Below are 17,717 nucleotides of genomic sequence, written 5' to 3'. Positions count from 1 at the left end.
TTGCCGTCTTTTTTTTTTTTTTAAAGGCCTTAGTATACATGGTTGTTTAAAAAACACACACAACTTGCTATACAATGTCATACAAAAAAGCCATCGTTTTTTTTTTTTTTTTTTTTAAACGCCTCATGGTCGTTTAAAAAAACAAAAAAAAAGCCGTCTTTTTTTTTTAAAGGCCTTACTATACATGGTCGTTTAAAAAAAAAAAGCCATCGTTTTTTTTTAAATGCCTCACTATATCTATGGTTGTTAAAAAAAAAAAAAACAACGCCTTTGTCGTAAAAAAAAACAAAAAACTTTTTTTTAACGCCTTACTATATATACATGGTTGCTTAAAAAAAAAAGCCATCGTTTTTTTTTTTTTTTTTTTAAACGCCTCATGGTTGTTTAAAAAAACAAAAAAAAAAGCCGTCTTTTTTTTTTAAAGGCCTTACTATATACATGGTTGTTAAAAAAACACAAAAAAACAACTTTTTTTTAACGCCTTACTATACATGGTTGCTTAAAAAAAAAGCCATCGTTTTTTGTTTTTTTTTAAACGCCTCATGGTCGTTTAAAAAAACGACTGGTTGTTAAAAAAAAAAAAGCCATCTTTTTTTTTTTAAAGGCCTTAGTATACATGGTTGTTTAAAAAACACACACAACTTGCTATACAATGTCATACAAAAAAGCCATCGTCGTTTTTTTTATTTTTTAAACGCCTTACTATACATGGTCGTTTAAAAAAAAAAGCCATCGTTTTTTTTTTTTTTTTTTAAACGCCTCATGGTCGTTTAAAAAAACAAAAAAAAAAAGCCGTCTTTTTTTTTTTAAAGGCCTTACTATACATGGTCGTTGAAAAAAAAAGCCATCGTTTTTTAAAAATGCCTTACTATATCTATGGTTGTTAAAAAAACATCAAAAAACGCCTTTGTCGTAAAAAAAAAAAAAAAACTTTTTTTTAACGCCTTACTATACATGGTTGCTTAAAAAAAAAAGCCATCGTTTTTTTTTTTGTTTTTTTAAACGCCTTACTATACATGGTCGTTTAAAAAAAAAAAAACATCGTTTTTTTTTAAATGCCTCACTATATCTATGGTTGTTAAAAAAAAAAATAAAAAATGCCTTTGTCGTAAAAAAAAACAAAACTTTTTTTTAACGCCTTACTATACATGGTTGCTTAAAAAAAAAAGCCATCGTTTTTTTTTTTAAACGCCTCATGGTCGTTTAAAAAAACAAAAAAAAAAGCCGTCTTTTTTTTTAAAGGCCTTACTATATACATGGTTGTTAAAAAAACACAAAAAAACGCCTTTGTCGTAAAAAAAACAAAACTTTTTTTTAACGCCTTACTATACATGGTTACTTAAAAAAAAAGCCATCGTTTTTTTTTTTTTTTTTTTTTTAAACGCCTCATGGCCGTTTAAAAAAACAAAAAAAAAAAGCCGTCTTTTTTTTTTTTTAAAGGCCTTACTATACATGGTCGTTAAAAAAAAAAGCCATCGTTTTTTTAAAAATGCCTTACTATATCTATGGTTAAAAAAAACAAAAAAAACGCCTTTGTCGTAAAAAAAAAAAAAAAAAATCTTTTTTAACGCCTTACTATACATGGATGCTTAAAAAAAAAACACCGTTTTTTTTTAAAAACGCCTCATGGTCGTTTAAAAAAACGACTGTTAAAAAAAAGCCATAGTTTTTTTTTAAATGCCTTACTATATCTATGGTTGTTAAAAAAACACCAAAAAACGCCTTTGTCGTAAAAAAAAAATAATTTTTTTTAACGCCTTACTATACATGGTTGCTTAAAAAAAAAGCCATCGTTTTTTTTTTTTTTAAACGCCTCATGGTCGTTTAAAAAAACGACTGGTTGTTAAAAAAAAAAAAGCCATCTTTTTTTTTTTTTAAAGGCCTTAGTATACATGGTTGTTTAAAAAACACACACACAACTTGCTATACAATGTCATACAAAAAAGCCATCGTCGTTTTTTTTATTTTTTAAAGGCCTTACTATACATGGTCGTTTAAAAAAAAAAGCCATCGTTTTTTTTAAAATGCCTCACTATATCTATGGTTGTTAAAAAAAAACAAAAAAAAACGCCTTTGTCGTGAAAAAAACAAAACTTTTTTTTAACGCCTTACTATACAAGGTTGCTTAAAAAAAAAAAACACCGTTTTTTTTTAAATGCCTCACTATATCTATGGTTGTTAAAAAAAAACAAAAAAAACGCCTTTGTCGTAAAAAAAAAAACAAAACTTTTTTTTAACGCCTTACTATACATGGTTGCTTAAAAGAAAAAGCCATTGTTTTTTTTGTTTTTGTTTTTAAACGCCTCATGGCCGTTTAAAAAAACAAAAAAAAAAAGCCGTCTTTTTTTTTTTTAAAGGCCTTACTATACATGGTCGTTAAAAAAAAAAGCCATCGTTTTTTTTAAAATGCCTTACTATATCTATGGTTAAAAAAAACAAAAAAAACGCCTTTGTCGTAAAAAAAAAAAAAAAAAACTTTTTTAACGCCTTACTATACATGGTTGCTTAAAAAAAAAACACAGTTTTTTTTTAAAAACGCCTCATGGTCGTTTAAAAAAACGACTGGTAAAAAAAAAAAGCCATCGTTTTTTTTAAAATGCCTTACTATATCTATGGTTGTTAAAAAAACACCAAAAAACGCCTTTGTCGTAAAAAAAAAAATAATAATTTTTTTAACGCCTTACTATACATGGTTGCTTAAAAAAAAAGCCATCGTTTTTTTTTTTTTTTAAACGCCTCATGGTCGTTTAAAAAAACGACTGGTTGTTAAAAAAAAAAAAGCCATCTTTTTTTTTTTTTAAAGGCCTTAGTATACATGGTTGTTTAAAAAACACACACACAACTTGCTATACAATGTCATACAAAAAAGCCATTGTCGTTTTTTTTTATTTTTTAAAGGCCTTACTATACATGGTCGTTAAAAAAAAAAAGCCATCGTTTTTTTTTTAAATGCCTTACTATATCTATGGTTGTTAAAAAAAAACAAAAAAAACGCCTTTGTCGTAAAAAAAAACAAAAAAACTTTTTTTTAACGCCTTACTATACATGGTTGCTTAAAAAAAAACACAAAAACGCCTTGCTATACAATGTCGTACAAAAACAAACAAAAAAAGAGCCGTAAAAAAAAAGCCATCGTTTTTTTTTTTTTTAAACGCCGAGATGACGAGACAACACTGGTAGGACTCCATTTTATTGTAAAAAATAAAAAGCAAATACAAAATAGTACATCATAATGCTAAAAAAAAATACATCACAGTTCCTTTATTTGTTTTCCGCATTGTGAGAGTTCATTATTTGTCTTTTCCTATCTGCCTCCGCCCGGGTTACATGGAGGCATGCGCGTGCTGCGACGACGCGCAAGGTGAGGCGGTGGCGGACGCCATCGAGGCGGCGGCAGATAAAGGCTGAGGCGCGGAGGTGACGGCGGCGGGAGCCACAGAGACGGGGACGGGCTGCGCGGCGGCGGCGGCCGAAGACGACGAGGCAACTGCGGCGGCCGAAGACGTGTCCGTCTTGCTGCTGTGCGTGATGAAGCGAAGACGAAGCTTCATGGCCGGCCGAAGGGTCATGATGATTTTCTCCACCTGTGCATCAACGCACAGCAGGTTTGAACACGCGAGACCTCTGCCAAGGATTTTCCTTTGGATGGCATTTGTTTTTTTTGGTTTTAACAATATTTGAATGTTTTTGTGTGTGCACAAGAAAAGATCATATAAAAAAAGCATACAATATTTTTTTGTTTTATGTGGATTTCTTTATTCTATGATTTTATATTTATCTAGTAAGACTTTTGTTTGGCTTATATTTTACAATAAAAAAAAAATCCCCCCTTTTCACTTTAACTTATTTAAGTGTTCATGACTTAATTCGATTTAATGAGAATAAATTGAAGGCTACATATTTTTTTTTAAATGTAATCATTTTTTCAATATTCCTTTTCTAATAATTTGAAAACTCAATTGTCATTTTTTTTAAAAATGTTTCATTTTTATTTTCAATATATAAACTAATTTATGAAAACGTAGCATTTGAAAATTAAATTTTAATTTCCAAAATTCAAATATTATCTGCTAAGATTTTGGTCAGTGCATAAAATCCAATCACGAGAATTTTTAATTTTGTGTGATTAATTCAAGGTTTGCTTACTCAAAATTTAAATTTTAGAATTGTATTTTTATATAGTAATTTCATATTTTCCTTTTTTTTTTTTTTTTGAAAAACGACTAGGTGGTATTATTTATATTTGACTTTTTTTTTTAAATGTAAGTGTTCCTCTCTCTCTATTTGTTAGCTGGATGTATTTCATCACCAGACAAAGCGTAATGGCCGACCTGCTCCTTGACGCTGTCGCCCGTGTACATGTACTTGATGTGGTAGAGGAAGTCGCAGATGGCGTCCATGTAGTTGAGATGCTGACAGTGCTGGTCCACCAGCTGCAGCATCTCGTAGAAGGCCACGCCGATCTGAAACGCACACACGGGAATAGAATCAACCTTCCTGTCGCGTTTTCAACCACAACACGTGCCGATGAGGACCAAAACTGCCAAAATACTCAATAAATAAGTGAATAAAAGTGAAAATATATAAAAAAATATAATAAAAAAAGAAAAGAAAGAAAAAGTAAATACAAATAAAAAACAAAAAAAAAAAATATAATAATATATATATACATAAATAAAAGTAAAAGTAAAAATACAAAAATAAAAATAAATCCAGTGTTCCCTCACTATAACGCAGTTCACTTATCGCGGTTTATTACAGTTGTTTAAATTTGATACAATTTATGAAGGTTGAAACATTGAGAATGTTTCAACGAGAGAAATGTCAGAAAAAGTGAACGCCTCGATGAGGAAGGTGTATAAAAACATTTATAATAAATGTAAAACATAACGCTAACTACTTTGCGGATTTCATTTATTGCGGCTATTTTTTGGAACCTCAGTGGAAAACTCTGTATATAAATAAAATGAAATATCAATCAATAAACAAAAACGCTCTGCTTTTACATTTATTTATTTCAAGCTGCAGACGCGCTGTCCGAAGAAAATGTTATTCAAATGAGGGGGCGGTCCTAAGCGCCGTTGCAAACTGAACGGGTCGATTGATATTTAATTCTATTTATATATTTATTGTTGGTATTTATTTCCACATTTATTTTTCTATTTATTTTTTGAATCTCATTTTTCTACTTTTACTTTTATGTATTTATTTGGATTTTTATTTATTTTTTTGTATTGAATATTTTAATGCAATTTTTTTTAATTTTCACTTTTATGTATTTATTTGGATTTTTATTTATTTTTTTGTATTGAATATTCTAATGCAGTTTTTTTTAATTTTCACTTTTATGTATTTATTTGGATTTTTATCTATTTTTTTGTATTGAATATTTTAATGCAATTTTTTTTAATTTTCACTTTTAGGAATTTATTTAGAATTTGTTCCTCCCTAGTAGTCAAGGCGTCAACCTCCAGCATGCATCGCGTCCTCTCCTGCTGGAAGCGCTGCAAGAAAGGTCCGACCAGGTGGTACACATACAGCAGCTGGAACTCAGTCTGGACCACCGGCTTAAGCGTCTCCGAGAGGAATCTGCAAGCACACGGACCGTCAGAAGGAAATAACGCCAGCGATGGTACGAGGCGGCGCCGAGCGGCTCACTTGGGAATGAGCGACAGCTGCCCGATGGACGAGTGGTGCCAGACGGCGTGCGCCAGCGCCAGCACGTAGCCGCAGTTGATCTCGCTGTAGCTCTGGTGGCAAGCGGTGAAGTCCAGCAGGGCGAAGGGGTCCCGCGGCCACGCCGTCTCCGACGTCAGCGCCGGCGAGCTCATCACCGTCACGATGCGGTCGTGCAGCACGATCCAGTACGGTTCCTGTTGGGGAGGGCCGGCGGGGACACGACTTGCCGTTTGAGTCCTTTGTTTTCCCGTGACCAAGCGGAATTTGGGGAACTTGCCGGCAAAGCGGTGATGACGAGTCCGATGGCGTTCATCCAGGCTGTGATGTTCTCTCGGGGCACGAGAGGTTGGCTGAAACACAATCATGCACTGAGGCTCCCTCTAGTGGCAGGCCGAGGAATCACTTTTTTCAATCTACAAAAGTGTTTCAATTTGGGGGTTTGGGCTGGGGGGATCCTGTGTATACATTTGCAAGTAAACATTTACACTTGATTGTTTTGATATATTTTTTATATTCAGCTACAATGTCAAATTATTGATCATTTGTTTTGCATCATCAAATCGAGTGTTTCATTTCCTGGATTTGCAGCATTTCAGTAACTTCTCAAAAGCACATCTAGGAATATTTAGATTACTTTTAGGGAGTATTTGATAGATTTCAGAGTATTTATGTTACTTTGAGGGAGTATTGCAAATTTAAGAGTCTTTACTATTAAAATAGCCTATACTGAATAATTTGTAGATTTAAGTATATTTAGATGACCTTTTAGGATTATTTGGTAGGTTTGAGTATTTAGGTTACTTTTAGGGAGTATTTGATAGATTTGAACAGTATTTAGGGAATTTTAATGTAGTATTCGATAGATTTAGGAGTACTTAGGTAATTTATAGGAAGTATTTCAGTAATTTTAAGATTATTTTTAGGTAGTATTTCAAAGATTTGAGAGCGTTTCAATAACTTTTAGGGTATTTCAGTAGATGAGTATATTTAGGTTATTTTTATTATTTTTATTATTAAGAGAGCCTTTAGGGAGTACCTCATAGATTAAAGAGTGTTTAGGTAGCTTTTAGAGAATATTTAATAGATGTAAGAGTATTTGGGTAACTTTTCAATTATTTAAGTCGCCTTTATGTCGTATTTGTTAGATTTAAAGAGTATTTAGGTAATTTATAGGAAGTATTTCAGTCGTTTTAAAAACTATTTGGGTTATTTTTAGGTAGTATTTCAAAGATTTGAGAGCGTTTCAATAACTTTTAGGCTATTTCAGTAGATTTAAAAGTATTTAGTGAACTTTGAAGAAGTATTTGAACGCATCCAGATTGAGGTGACATCGTGCATAAACACTTGCAATTGCATTTTAAAGTTGGTCATTACAGTGGTAGTACTTGAAGTATTCTTTTTTTTTTGGTAAAAATAAACGTATGTAAACGTCGCTGTCACCTCTTGAGGACGACGTTGAGGAGCGCGTTGCCCACGTCCTTCCCGGGCACGGCGAGCGCCATCAGCTCCACGCAGGTGACGTGCAGCGCGTGAGCCGCCGGGTTGGGGAACTCGTTGAACCTCCAGTCGCAATTGGGGAACGGACCCGGCGACTTGCCCGCCATGGGTGGGGGGCCGGTTAAGGGCGCGCAACACAAGTTGGGAAGACGGAATAGTGCTCATAAAAAAAAAAAAGTTTGCAAAAGATATTGTCCACCAGCCGTCCAATCAGCTTGCAGTAGTACGTGTCGTCGGGCGTCCACACGTTGTCGTCTCTTTGGTTCATGCCGAACTTCAGGTAGGTCTCGCTCAGGCACCAGCCGGGGGTCCGGTTGTCCTGCCCCCGTGAATGAATGTCACGTCGTCATTACGATCACTTCAGGAAGCTCTCCTGGATGGCTTGATGTGGATTTTTTCGGGGCCGCCTGTGGGGCGTACCTTGAGTGACAACATGATGGCGTGCACCAGCTTCCTCTTCAGGCTGGTTCTGTCCCTCAGGTGGCGCTCGTAATAGTGCAGGGTGTTGTACAGGTAAGTCACTGGACGGTCTGAACAAACAAACAAACAAACAAAAGGTTAAAGTCAGCATTTGGACTGAAGTAACTCAAAAATGGCAGTAATAATAATAATAACAAGTTGAGATTCATGCAACTCCCGCTTGCGGGATGATGCCGACCGTGGAACTTGTAGAGTCCGCCCAGATGGTCCAGGAGGGTCTCCAGCGACTTGGAGACGGGGATGAGCTCCAGGAAGCGGTGGATGACGATGTCGAAGACGGGCAGGAAGCGCAGGCACACGTTGCCAAAGTAGATGGGCATGTACTGGTGCTGCACCTGCATGGGCGGGTTCAGCTGCTCCGCCACGCCCTCGAAATACAACTTCTCCGGGTATTTCTGACACAAAAGCACCACGACAAATGCGGCAGATGGCTACCATCGACAACTCACAAATACGGGTGTTCAAACTTGGGTGACGTTTCCAAAGTAGGGTTTTAAATTACAGGAGGGGTTTTCAAAATCAGGTTTCAAAGTAGAATTTCAAACAAGGGATAAAGTTTCAAAGTAGGGTATAAAAATCGGAATATGTTTGCAAAGTAGGGTTTCAAACTAGGGTTTAAAAATCTAGGGTTAGGGCTTCAAAGTAGGGTTTCAAACTAGACACAAGGTTTCAAAATAGGGTTTTAAAATTGGGTTAGGATTTCAAAGTAGGGTTTAAAAACCAGGTTAGGTTTACAAAGAAGGGTTTCAAAGTAGGGTTTAAAAATCGGAATGTGTTTACAAAGTAGGGTTTCAAACTAGGGTTTAAAAATCTAGGGTTAGGGCTTCAAAGTAGGGTTTCAAACTAGACGCATGGTTTCAAAATAGGGTTTTAAAATTGGGTTAGGATTTCAAAGTAGGGTTTAAAAACCAGGTTAGGTTTACAAAGAAGGGTTTCAAAGTAGGGTTTAAAAATCGGAATGTGTTTACAAAGTAGGGTTTCAAACTAGGGTTTAAAAATCTAGGGTTAGGGCTTCAAAGTAGGGTTTCAAACTAGACGCATGGTTTCAAAATAGGGTTTTAAAATTGGGTTAGGATTTCAAAGTAGGGTTTAAAAACCAGGTTATGTTTACAAAGAAGGGTTTCAAAGTAGGGTTTAAAAATCGGAATATGTTTACAAAGTAGGGTTTCAAACTAGGGTTTAAAAATCTAGGGTTAGGGCTTCAAAGTAGGGTTTCAAACTAGACACAAGGTTTCAAAATAGGGTTTTAAAATTGGGTTAGGGTTTCAAAGTAGGGCTTCAAACTTCGGCTAGGGTTTCAAAATTGGGTTAGGGTTTCAAATAGGGTTTTAAGCTAGGGTTTAAAAGTATGGTTTCAAAATCGATTTGCATTTCAAAGTAAGGTTTGAAACTAGGGATAAGATTTCAAATTAGATTGCAAACTTGGGTTTGGGTTTCAAACTGCTGGCGATGCCCCGCGTGAGTGACGTGCACTGGCGCACCTTGTGGTAGCTCATGTGCTTGTTGTGCCAGTCGCTCTGCAGCCAGTGCTCCGGGGCGTTCTCCTTGACAAAGTCGTTGACCCTGTTGCGGAAGTCGTCCGACTTGAGCAGCAGCAGCTGGATGATGAAGTAGCACACCTGAGCCTCGTTGCGCTCGTGGCTCCGCATCGCCTGGCGGGTCGCGTGGGATGGAGAGTAAGCGGCGGTCGCCACGGCAACGGGAAGGCCGGGGGCGTTGGGGGCTCACCAGACACAGGATGACCCTGTCCAGCGTGACGATGTTGTATTTCCACACCATGTCGTTGAGGATCTCGATGCACTTGTTGAGCTGCGGCCCGCCGGGCGACGTGGAGAACTCGTAGACCAGGAAGTCGGCAAATGTGCGCATGTGGGCCACCAGAGCGCGCGCCCCGATTCGCTCCAGGACGCTGAGGGAGGTAAAAACCAAACAAATAAAAACGGCTAATCGAAAATAGGCGCGAAATTTGTATGGTATGGTCTGCTACGGACTTGTAGCCGATCTGGTTGATGTGGTCGGTCTCCAGCAGCATTTTCCACAGCAGGCAGAGGAAGAACGGTGGCGAGCCCTGCATGGAGAAGTGCGTGATGATGTCCTCCTCGTTGGTCATGGACTTCCACTTGCGGTATTCCTCCTCTACGTTCTTCTTCAGGTTGAAGCGCGGCTCCTGAGGGACGTTGTTCTGCTTGAAGAAGGCCTGGCGGCAAAGACGGGCGGGAGTCAGAGCAGGGAAGCACGGCGGCGGCGGCGGCGTGGGATCCATCCGGGCCCGCACCTGCAGTGGCGCCGGGAAGCAGGAGAGGGTGTGCGCCGCCCAGTTGTGAGGGGTGAAGTTCATGATGGTCTGGAGGATGTCTTTGCACCACGTGCCGTGGATGGAGTCGGAGCCTGTGAAGAAATCTGCACACACGGGCCGGTTCAGGTGGGGTTTCAATTTGGACACCTGCGGCGTGGGGCAATACCGGTGACGTGCGTGGCTCTGGCCAGGGTGAGGATAAGCGCTCGGTTCAGCTCCTCCGACTCCACCGACAGAACCGTTTTGGGGTCGTTGAGGAAGCGGGTGAACTGCGGCTGCACCTCCGAGCTGCCCAGCGCCGTGATCAGGCGCAAGGCCGTGCTCTCCACACTGCCAGAGAGGAATAAACACCAGATGGGAAATTGACACAAGTAGTCATCAAACGACTAATCGGCTGGCCGATATATTAGCTCTTTTAAAATCAGAAAAATCGGACAATTTAGATTTTTTTTAAAAGATTACACTGTAGTGGAATCTTGATTTAATGGGCGAGAAGGGGAGGAGGGGTCATCTGTTAAATTAAAGTTAAAATTTAATTTAAAATAATATATAAATTTAATTTAATTCAAATGTAATTCTACTCAGATTTATCTAGTAAATATAAAAATTCGAGCTTGAACAAAATCCTCTTTCCCTAATCGTGTTGACAGCAATTATTATTATAATTTTAAAAACTTTTTTTTTTGTGGTCTAAAAACACCGGATACAGTACTGAATTGTTGTCTACTGTTTTTCTGGCCTAAAAATGTCAAGTACTGTGCAAAATTATTGTAAATAAATATACATTTTTTTGTCATTCAGTTGATAATCATTTTGATTTCCGTGTGCTTCCTTTGAATGTCAATAAACAGGCTTGATAAAAAAAATAATTAAAAACTGTATGATAACCAAAAATAGCCCATTCAAGCCATAGATATGCATATGTGGCTAGCGATGCTAAGCTAAGATCCTTGCTTTGAATTAATGGGAAAATTGCCCCTAGCAACACATCTGTTAGCCTGCTCGAATCTACTGCTCATCTGTCTGTCTGTTACCAGAGATGCAGCTGGTTCTGGTTGGTCTGCGGCACGGCAGCCAGACTGTGCAGGTGACTGAGCAACTGGACGCGGTAGTGCGGCTGGATGTGGTGCATGCGGTAGCTGAACATCTCCAGCAGGGTGTGAAGGATCCCCCACGCGTGGGACTTGAACACGTTGGGCAGCAGCTGGCCTGAAGGAGACCAACGGTGATGTGATTTTAATGAGAGAGAAAAAAAGAAGTCATTTTTGGAGCGTGGGCAGAAACTCACTAATGAAGCCTTTAATGCCCAGCGATTCGATCTCCATGTAGACCAACAGTCTGCTGTACGTCTCCACTAAGGCCGGCGCCAGGGCGACGCTGGACTTGGCGTGAGCCAGCTTGATGACCCGCGTGGCGATGCTGTGGATCAGACTGGACGTGGACGGACCACAGCGAAGCCGCTGAGCATCATCAAAGGGATTCTCTTTGGCTTTGGCAACGGCGCCACGCACCTCATCTTGGCGTGCACGGTGACCGAGTCCAGCAGGTTCATGGGCAGCGGCGTGAAGGAGCCCAGCGCCATGCAGTTGGTGCCCGGCAGGTTGATCCGCATGGACTGCGTGCCGTAGATGGTCTCCACCAGGACGCCCATGGGCACGCTGAAGCAGTCCGAGTTGGTGCTGTAGGCGTTGCACAGCAGGGCGATCTTGTAGTCCGACATGCCCAGGGATTTGTTGCGCAACGATTGCTGCAGGAACCTGACGGATGCAAAGGAAGTGGAATTGACAACTAACCCATTATCAAAGTATCGCATAATTACTTTTGATCATCGATTAATCATTCCGAGACTGTATTAAACTTTGGTCTTTCAACACTAATACAACTTAAAACAAATTTAATGCCCACATGCTACTGCATGAAATTTGTTATTATTAATCTCATAATTTCCAGTTAACTTGCGATTAATCGCTAATTTGATATCTGTTATAATTGTACAATAAAATATGTATTTTCAAAATTTTCCACAGTATTGTTAATTAACATAAAATATGACAAATATGGTTACCTATTATACCTAATAAAAGTATGGCTGTAACTTAATTGCTACAGTAATTTATAAAATAATTTGAAATTAAGAAGATAAAAGTCCATTTTGTTCATTGTAAATAACGAGTCCACAGTTTTATTTTCAGTATTATTTTACAATTCATTCTTCTGGACATCATTTTATTGCTTTTTAATCTCATTTTAGGCTTTAATTTAACAAAATCGTTTTAATTACTTTTAGTGCCCTGCAAAAACCCTGGTATAAAATTGCCATCGACTAATTGCCGAGAAGGACTTAATCAATGTCAGATTTTCTTTGCAGCCTCCATGGCTTTTCTATACCCCAAAATAGGGACGGTATCTGCCTTATACTAAAATCTGGTATTGGTACTTGGCCATCTCTAATAATTAAATTTGTGCATTTTCTGCCCTGCCAAATTGAACTAATCTATTTTAATCTGATTCATTAATAACGCAAAAGACAAATGAATGCACCTACAGTTGAGTCTGTGGTGTTTTCATTTTAAAACCTAAAATATGTTGAAAAATGAAGACTAATTCCTGACTTTTCTTTTTTTTTTTTTTTCCTGACAGATGCCGTGCCAAAATGGACATTTTTGCTTACTCATGGTGCAGTTTCAGAGAGTGCGGGATGGGAATCTGCAGGTCCGAGTCGCCTTGAGCCTTGCGGTTGAGGTGGATCCAGATGCAGGTCATGGCGAAGGCGTGGGTGGACTGAGGCTTGTTAATGTCCGGAACGGGAATGCACTGGCAAACGCAGAGGAAAGAATGTTCCACCCGTGAGGTGACGATAAGGCAGCCGGTAGAGCACGTCCTTGACGGACCTCTTTTTCGGGATACAGCAGGTCAAAGAGCTTCATGACAGGGAGGAAGTCGGCCAAGGCGTTCTTCTGGATGCTTCCCGATATGAACTGCAGCAAGACCCACATCAGGTGGTCCCTCCCTTTGATAAGACCCCTTCCTGCAAGCTGGAGGACACAGCAAACATTTCTCTGTTACAGTCATCAAAGAAGAAGCTTCACACGCAAGACCAGTCAGCCAATCAAGAAATGCGGAATTCCCGGACCTTCTGGTGCAGCGAGAGCACCATGTGCGGGAAGCTGGCGAACTGGAAGAGGACGAAGAAGATGAGCTGCGACGAGAGATGCTGCCACAGGAGCTGGCTGGTGCCGCCCACGTCGGCGTCAAAGTGCTCCTCGGTCTCGGAGCGCTCCATGGCGTACACCACCAGGTCCACCAGCTGCTCCTCCAACACGGGACAGCGCTGCTTTTGCTGGCCAGCGGGAGACAAGGGAGGCGTCAAAAGGACGGCGGGAGCCGGGCGACAACGTGGACGCAGTGAGGTGTGCCAAAAAACAAAAAAAAAAAAACTCATTCACCAACGATTAGGAGGCGAAGCAGCAAGGAGGACATACCTGGCCAATGTTCAGAGTCTTACCGAGACGAGCGCAGGAGAGAAACAGAAAGAGGGAGGAAACGGAAAAGAGGGAGACACACAGAGAAAGAGAAGAGTGGTGACTCACGAGCGACGAGGTCGTTGGCCGCCAATAAATGAAAAAATTAAAAAAGCATGCGGGCGGGCGGGCGGGCGGGGGCGGAGGGCTAATTGTTCACATTTGGACCTTGTGTTTTGACTGCATGGACGGGTCAAGCAACCACTGGTGCAAAAGTGGCTTGTTACGCATGCACATAGGCGGGTTTGTTAGCAGAGGGGAGGAGAGGGTCGCCAAAGGAAAGAAAAGGCCGAGACAAGTGAAGATCAGTGTTTCCCAGTCCTAGTTTGATGAGAAAAGTGTAAAAATGTCAACATTTTACAATAACAAAGTGAGTAGGGTAACCATGTTTTTTTTTTTTTTTTAAACCTCATAATCAAAGAGTACTCGTACTGGTATCTGACTGTGGGGGGAAAAAATCATTTTCGGGGAAATTATATTACAGTAAAAAAGTAGGGCTGTGCAATTAATCGAAATTCTATTATAATTTCATTTATTCCACTCCATAATTACAAAATTGGCATAATCGTGAACAATAAAATATTAATGTTAATTTGGAGTTATTTAAATATTTGTACCTCTTTTTATTTTAAAATAACTCATTTAATAAATCTTGTTTGGGCCTTCTTGTTTTGTACCAAAACACAAATGATCCAAATTAATCCTGATTAATATTTTCTTCATAATTGAGCAGCCCTACAGTAAAGTATAATTTTACTGGACTAAAATAATAATTTTACAGTTAGAAAAAAGCCTAACATAATGAATAATAATAAAATTATTTAACAAGAATAAAGTCTCTTTGGTTAAGGGTACTGAAATATAATGTATTCATTCATTTTTAAAATGTTAACTTTACCACTTTTTTTGTATAGTATTACTTTTTTTACATTGTGGCCCTAATATCCCATGATAACATTCCAAGCTTAACTTCTTTTTTTTTTCTCTTCGTGGCAAAATATTTTTTCATCTGCGGGAAACACTGAGGCAACAAATAGAAGAGGGGAAAAAAAACGAAGAAAGGAAGAAACAGGAAAACATTGCTATCAAAGACGTGTAAGAGTACACCAAAACGAAATCCGACTTCACGACGCAGAAGGCGGGGGACGCTGAGAGGAGGACACGGCGAACTGTGGACAGCTGTACCTGTTTGCTGAGTCCCAACATGTTGCACACCATTTCTCTGGAATAAGGCTGCTCCAGCACATAGCGCAGCAGGCCTGTCTGCGGCTCAAACAGGTCCTGTGCACGCATATCGATAAGTTACAATGTTGCTTATGTGTGTGTGTGTGTGTGTGTGTGTGTGTGTGTGTGTGTGTGTGGTGGCACCTTATCGAAGGGCAGCATGCCTTTGAGTGGGAAGCGCAGCGTGGTGGGGTCCAGCTTCCAGGAGTTGCAGATGGCGCCACTGTTGTTCACCACCGGCAAAAGGCTGCAACGACCTGCGGTGGGCCAAAACATTAGGTACACTGGCGCCGTCCAATAACAATGCCAGGGATTTTCCTGGCTCAAATTAAGACAGAGGTGGCACCATCCTGACGTAACGCCGGCCGAGGCTCCGTGCTGTGTTTTGAGCTGGAGCGCTGATTGAAGTGGATGGTTAGGTGTGCGTCGGCCGCAACCCGCAATTTTTTTTTACTGCGATCATTAAAAAGTCATCCACTACTAGTACATACTAAATTGTAAATATTGTTCAGCGATGTTGTAAAACAGTATTATGTTTATTGTATACACTCTGTTTCTATGACTTTGGCGATGCCTGGCGCGCGCCACCTCCGCCTCGAAACCAGGAAATGGCCATGTGCAACGGTTGCTCCTTCTGTACAATAAAGTTTTTTTTGTTTTTTTTTTAAACAGTTTCTTCTTCGGTTGTTGCTTCAAGTCTTTCCGGTGCGCTACTGTTGATATAGCGCATCCATAACGCTGCAACTGCAGTTAAAATACGTTGCTGCCAAGATGGGAGCGCTGCAGCAAATTAGGTAGTGGCAGCCGCCTCCACATTTTCTACATAGGAAAAACCCTGAATACTAAGTGCTGTATACAAAAAAAAATAGAAAGGAATGTCTCCCATAGTGTATCTATGTGAAGTCACTGAAATGTTAGAAGCATCTTATAGTCCAACAATTCAGTTACTAGGCAACACATAGCTTTGTGGGATTGTAAATACGGAATATAAACCAATACATAAAATACACAAGTTGCTTTTGGTTTCTTACCACAGATGGAGTTGATTCTGGCAGTGGGTCGAAAACTGTCCACAAAATCTGATATCAAGCTGCCGAGAAGCTACAAGCACAAGAGGCGGATTAAGAAAAACACTTTGCAGAAAGGAAAACAGCAAAAGGTACTAATATTTACCCAGTGCGACAGTTGTCCCTCTGGATACAGTTTTCGGATCTCTGTGACGGCAAAGTAGGCAGGCAGGAGGCAGGCGTTCCTATCCAAGATGTACTCCACCACCTGCAAGGCATCATCAATCATTTCCATCCATTCTTTGGCCAAGAAAACACATTATTGCTTGAAATAAAATGATATGAGAGCCGCAAACCTCTCTGGCTGTCAGCAGCTGCCGCACAATGCCCGAGCTGACAGTGATGGGAATGGTCTGGATTTTATCCAGCACGGCTTTCAGAAGGTCCCGAACGCCCTGAAACGCAAACCAGAAGCACACACGTTCGAATAAAAGAGGTCGCGAGCAAAAGTTGCATTGTGAGATGGAAAGGAATCTTCTGAAAAAGGCGGTGTTAGAAAACTAACAAACAAGTAAACAATCATTAAAAAAATGTAATAAATAACACGAGTGTGCGCTTTCAAAACCTTGTAGTCCACCCCTCCGATAATCTTTCGTATGAGTCCGAAGGTCAGGGCCCACAGTTGAGTCCTTTCCCACTCCAAGTTGTCCGAGCTGATCAGAGCAGCGCAAACCATCCTGGCACACAAATACATCGTATTGAGTGAGCGCCTGATAGTGTCGTTAAAAAATAATAATAAAGTTGTAATACTTTGACCATAAATGAGTGTGTGTACCTTGGTGGCAAGAGATTGGTCTCCACAGCCATGGCCAGGCAGTCGTAGAGGAAGGATATTCTTTTGGGACTGTGCTGGCTGTGTGTGAATCGTACAATCCACTGCACACACTGCTCATGAGACTCCTGCGAATAGACAAGAAGGTCATTGATTCTGTTAAGTCATATATGTTATATATGTGTGTCATTGTGTGTGTGTGTGCGCAAACCTGAGGCAGAGTTCCCCAGTATTGCCGGAAGGCTCCAAGACAACTGACCAACTTTGTCCGCTCATCCTCCGGACTGTCCATGCACATCCTGAAAAGACAGTATGTCACAAAAGTATTGTTTTTAGCATACAATATAGTTATACTATAAGTAAGGGCGCATGTGTATGTGTGTGTGTGAGAGAGACATTACCCAGCAAAGGCCTCCTCCACCATCTCCGTTTTCTAAGAAAAATGACCCCAAAAAATGTCAAAGTTAGACAAGGACCGACAGAAATAGAACATTTGAAATCATTCACAAAACATTTAAGAATGCTCAGCTTTTGTGGTATAACGGTAACATAACTATTTGTCTCTTGAGACTTGAGAGTCCTAATGATTTCAATCTGTTGAAAATTGTGTTACTAAAAGCTGGTGAATTTATGCTTCTAACTTCATCTAAAAAAAAGAAGAAAAAAAGAAAAAAATGAGAGTTTGTGTCTGAATGCGTGTTTGTGAGTGCGTGAGATAACAACACTGACCCCTAGCAAACGCACGCAAAGATGCTAAATGAGAAATATTACCACAACATCCTCAAAGATGCTCTGGAGCTGCGTTTCCATTGTCAGCGCCATCGTTGCAGCCGAAAGCGCCTCGTTTTGTTGCAAAAAAGCCACATAAATCTCCCAGGTTTTGCCTCTCCCTCGGTTAGCTCGGATGCTAACAAAACGCCTGCGAGTGAGGGAGGCGAGCGTAACAGTCAAAACAGTCCGGAGGAAAACTAGGTACGCATATGTACACGGTTCCAACTGTCTCCTGGGATATTTCGCTTTTTTGTTGTTGTTGTAACAACAGTTACAGCTGTTAAAATAATAATAATAATAATAAAATAAAACACTTTACAGAACACGAACACTGTCGAATATTTATACGCTGTTCAAATTCATTTTTTGAACTATCACACGATTTAACTATTTTCGGCCACCGCATTTGC

General features: G+C 39.7%; 1 protein-coding gene across 5 annotated transcripts in view; it reads right to left on the bottom strand.

Annotated features, from left to right (window-relative positions):
* Positions 1–3,174: 3,174 nt before the first annotated feature.
* Positions 3,175–17,717, bottom strand: part of med23 (mediator complex subunit 23) — a 22,535-nt gene continuing 7,992 nt past the window's right edge. For 2 of the 5 annotated variants that reach the window (XM_077553345.1, XM_077553341.1), the window contains 30 exons: positions 16,938–16,969; positions 16,748–16,835; positions 16,540–16,664; positions 16,330–16,441; positions 16,061–16,159; positions 15,871–15,972; positions 15,729–15,798; positions 14,842–14,954; positions 14,659–14,754; positions 13,435–13,452; positions 13,086–13,292; positions 12,844–12,987; positions 12,624–12,766; positions 11,464–11,709; positions 11,241–11,383; positions 10,987–11,161; positions 10,119–10,282; positions 9,932–10,056; positions 9,648–9,853; positions 9,385–9,565; positions 9,138–9,308; positions 7,835–8,051; positions 7,597–7,706; positions 7,369–7,495; positions 7,120–7,285; positions 5,957–6,029; positions 5,659–5,873; positions 5,469–5,589; positions 4,332–4,463; positions 3,175–3,584 (listed from right to left, as the gene is read on the bottom strand). In XM_077553345.1, the coding sequence (XP_077409471.1) occupies positions 3,324–3,584; positions 4,332–4,463; positions 5,469–5,589; positions 5,659–5,873; positions 5,957–6,029; positions 7,120–7,285; positions 7,369–7,495; positions 7,597–7,706; positions 7,835–8,051; positions 9,138–9,308; positions 9,385–9,565; positions 9,648–9,853; positions 9,932–10,056; positions 10,119–10,282; positions 10,987–11,161; positions 11,241–11,383; positions 11,464–11,709; positions 12,624–12,766; positions 12,844–12,987; positions 13,086–13,292; positions 13,435–13,452; positions 14,659–14,754; positions 14,842–14,954; positions 15,729–15,798; positions 15,871–15,972; positions 16,061–16,159; positions 16,330–16,441; positions 16,540–16,664; positions 16,748–16,835; positions 16,938–16,960 (4,173 nt within the window). In that variant the 5' untranslated portion in view covers positions 16,961–16,969 and the 3' untranslated portion in view covers positions 3,175–3,323. Of the gene's footprint in view, positions 3,585–4,331; positions 4,464–5,468; positions 5,590–5,658; positions 5,874–5,956; positions 6,030–7,119; positions 7,286–7,368; positions 7,496–7,596; positions 7,707–7,834; positions 8,052–9,137; positions 9,309–9,384; positions 9,566–9,647; positions 9,854–9,931; positions 10,057–10,118; positions 10,283–10,986; positions 11,162–11,240; positions 11,384–11,463; positions 11,710–12,623; positions 12,767–12,843; positions 12,988–13,085; positions 13,293–13,434; positions 13,453–14,658; positions 14,755–14,841; positions 14,955–15,728; positions 15,799–15,870; positions 15,973–16,060; positions 16,160–16,329; positions 16,442–16,539; positions 16,665–16,747; positions 16,836–16,937; positions 16,970–17,307; positions 17,484–17,717 lie in introns of those variants that run through there. The other 3 variants (XM_077553343.1, XM_077553344.1, XM_077553342.1) reach the window with 3 other exon arrangements.

The sequence above is a fragment of the Vanacampus margaritifer genome, chromosome 19 (assembly GCF_051991255.1).
Source record: "Vanacampus margaritifer isolate UIUO_Vmar chromosome 19, RoL_Vmar_1.0, whole genome shotgun sequence".
Taxonomy (NCBI): Eukaryota; Metazoa; Chordata; class Actinopteri; order Syngnathiformes; family Syngnathidae; genus Vanacampus; species Vanacampus margaritifer.
This window is presented reverse-complemented; position numbering and strand designations above follow the sequence as displayed.